Source organism: Salvelinus sp. IW2-2015, linkage group LG16 (assembly GCF_002910315.2).
Source record: "Salvelinus sp. IW2-2015 linkage group LG16, ASM291031v2, whole genome shotgun sequence".
Taxonomy (NCBI): Eukaryota; Metazoa; Chordata; class Actinopteri; order Salmoniformes; family Salmonidae; genus Salvelinus; species Salvelinus sp. IW2-2015.
In genome coordinates, this window is record NC_036856.1 from 41,439,204 (window position 1) to 41,441,915 (window position 2,712).

The window sequence follows — 2,712 nt, forward strand, 5'->3', positions numbered from 1 at the left end:
GCAGGCTCTCTCTGCAGTAGATTGCAACTCCGCCCTCTTTGGCAGTTCTATCTTGTCGGAAAATGTTATAGTTAGGGATGGACATTTCAGGATTTTTGMTGGCCTTCCTAAGCCAGGATTCAGACATGGCTAGGACATCCGGGTTGGCAGAGTGTGCTAATGCAGTGAATAAAACAAACTTAGGGAGGAGGCTTCTAATGTTAACATGCATGAAACCAAGACTTTTACGGTTACAGAAGTCAACAAATTTGAGTGCCTGGGGAATGGGAGTGGTGCAGGGGGCTACAGGGCCTGGGTTAACCTCTACATCACCAGACAAACAGAGGAGGAGTAGGATAAGGGTACGGCTAAAGGCTATAAGAACTGGTCGTCTAGTGTGTTCGGAACAGAGAGTTAAAGGAGCAGATTTCTGGGCGCGGAATAATAGATTCAAGGCATAATGTACAGACAAGGGTGTGGTAGGATGTGAGTACAGTGGAGATAAAGCATTGAGTGACGATGAGGGAGGTTTTGTCTCTAGAGACACCAGTTAAGCCAGGTGAGGTCACCGCATGTGTGGGGGGTGGAACAAAAGGGCTAGCTAAGGAATATTGGGCAGGGCAGGAGGCTCTACAGTGAAATAAGACAATAATCACTAACCAAAACAGCAATAGACAAGGCATATTGACATTAGTGAGAGGCGTGTGTAGCCGAGTGATCATAGGGTCCAGTGAGTAGCAATATATGAGTCAGGGAGCCAATTCAGTAGTCACTACTACGCTAGGCGAGCTGGAGACATGGCAATTCAGACAGCTAGCGGGCCGGGGATAGCAGATGGGCCTCCGGGGACGTCGCAACGGAAGAGCCTGTTGAAACCTCCTCGGACGGTTACGTCGGCAGACCAGTCGTGATGGATCGGCGGGGCTCCGTGTCGGCAGTCCAGGCCAATTGGCAAAAGAGGTATTGTAGCCCAAGAATTGGCTGATGGACCTCTTCGGCTAGCRGGGAGATGGGCCTAGCTCGAGGCTAGCTCCAGGCTAACTGGTGCTTGCCTCGGGACAGAGACGTTAGCAAGGAGTAYCCAGTCGGATAGCAGCTAGCTATCTGCGATGATCAGGTGTGAAGGTTCAGCGCTTGCGGTAGGAATCCGGAGATGTGGTAGAGAAAAAGCAGTCCGATATGCTCTGGGTTGATATCGCGCTGTGCAGACTGGCAAGAATTGACCAGGTTGAGGCTGGCTGATGTCCGAGTTAACGGTGATGACCGCTAGCAGTGGCTAACTGACTATTAGTTAGTAGCTAGTTAGCTGGCTAGCTTCTGGTGGGGGTAGCAGATCCGTACCACATTGGGTGAGGCGGGTTGCAGGAGAGTATGTTCAGTCCGTAGATGGAAATGAAAATTAAAAATATACACGAAGAAAACGATATATACACGGGACAAGACAAAAACAGACGTCCGACTGTGACGCCATCTTGGATTCAACATTAGATCATCATCATTACATCATAGACCGACATTACATCAACATTACATCATTAGTAGGAGGTGACCTGCTATCCTACTGTAGGGTGGTGGTGTTGTGTTGTGGCTGGTCTTACCTGTGCTGTCGGTGCGATGGGTGGCCTTGGCACTCTTCGAATTCTTTGAGCTCAGGGCTGCCAGCTTGGTGGGGATCTGCTGCTGGACACCCACCTGCTTGTGCTGCTGGTTGGTGGTGCTGCACAGGTGGAGAGGCACCTCCTTCTTCACCGGCAGCGCCGTGGCGTTGGCGCTCTGACCCCGAGCCAGAACCTCAGGACGCTCCAGGTAGTCTGCGGCTGCCACAGAAGGGCTGGAACGAACAAGGGCCTTCTGGGGGACGGAGAGGTCTGATCCGACGCTGCCGCTACTGCCCACYCCCAGCAGGAGATCCCCATTTAGACTGCCAGAGAAGGGCATCACCTGGGAGGGGGAAAGGGACAGCGTTCATTCATTCAGCAAAGACCAAGCCATGAGGTCGAAGGAATTGTGTCGAGGCACAGATCTGGGGAAGGGTACCAAAAAAAWMTCTGCAATATTGAAGGTCACCAGGAACACAGTGGCCTCCATCATTCTTCAATGGAAGAAGTTTGGAYCCGCCAAGACTCTTCTTAGAGCTGGCCGCCCGGCTAAACTGAGCAATCAGGGGAGAAGGGCCGTGGTCAGGGAGGTGAACCCAAGACGATGGTCATCTGACAGAGCTCTAAGAGTCTTTCAGAAGAACAATCATCTCTGCAGCAGAGCCCGGACTTGAACCCGATCGAACATCTCTGGAGACCTGAAAATAGCTGTGGCAGTGACGCTCCCATCCAACCTGACAGGAGCTTGAGAGGATTGCAGAGAATGGGAAACTCCCCAAATACAGGGTCACAAGCTGTAGGTCATACCCAAGAAGACTCTAGGCTGTAATCTCTGCCAAAAGTGCTTCAACAAAGTACTGAGTAAAGGGTCTGCATACATATGTAAAATGTGCAAAAATGTCTAAAAACCTGATTTTGCTTTGTCATTATGGGCTATTGTGTGTAGATTGATGAGAAAAAAAACTAAATACATTTTTTAGAATAAGGCTGTAAAGTAATTTTTGGGGGACAAAGTCAAGGGGTCCAAATACTTTCCGAAGCACTGTGCTACACACACACAATTAAATTAACATAAAAGTGGAGGATGAGAAGCCATTTTGAGTCACATGTGCAAGTAGTTTTCAACAAGTTTCAA

At 49.8% G+C, this 2,712-nt stretch overlaps 1 protein-coding gene across 1 annotated transcript in view; it reads right to left on the reverse strand.

Moving 5' to 3' along the window:
- Window positions 1-2,712, reverse strand: part of arhgef18b (rho/rac guanine nucleotide exchange factor (GEF) 18b) — a 100,532-nt gene that overhangs the window by 11,755 nt on the left and 86,065 nt on the right. The window contains 1 exon segment of the mRNA XM_070447450.1: window positions 1,578-1,920. Coding sequence (XP_070303551.1) covers window positions 1,578-1,920 — 343 coding nt within the window.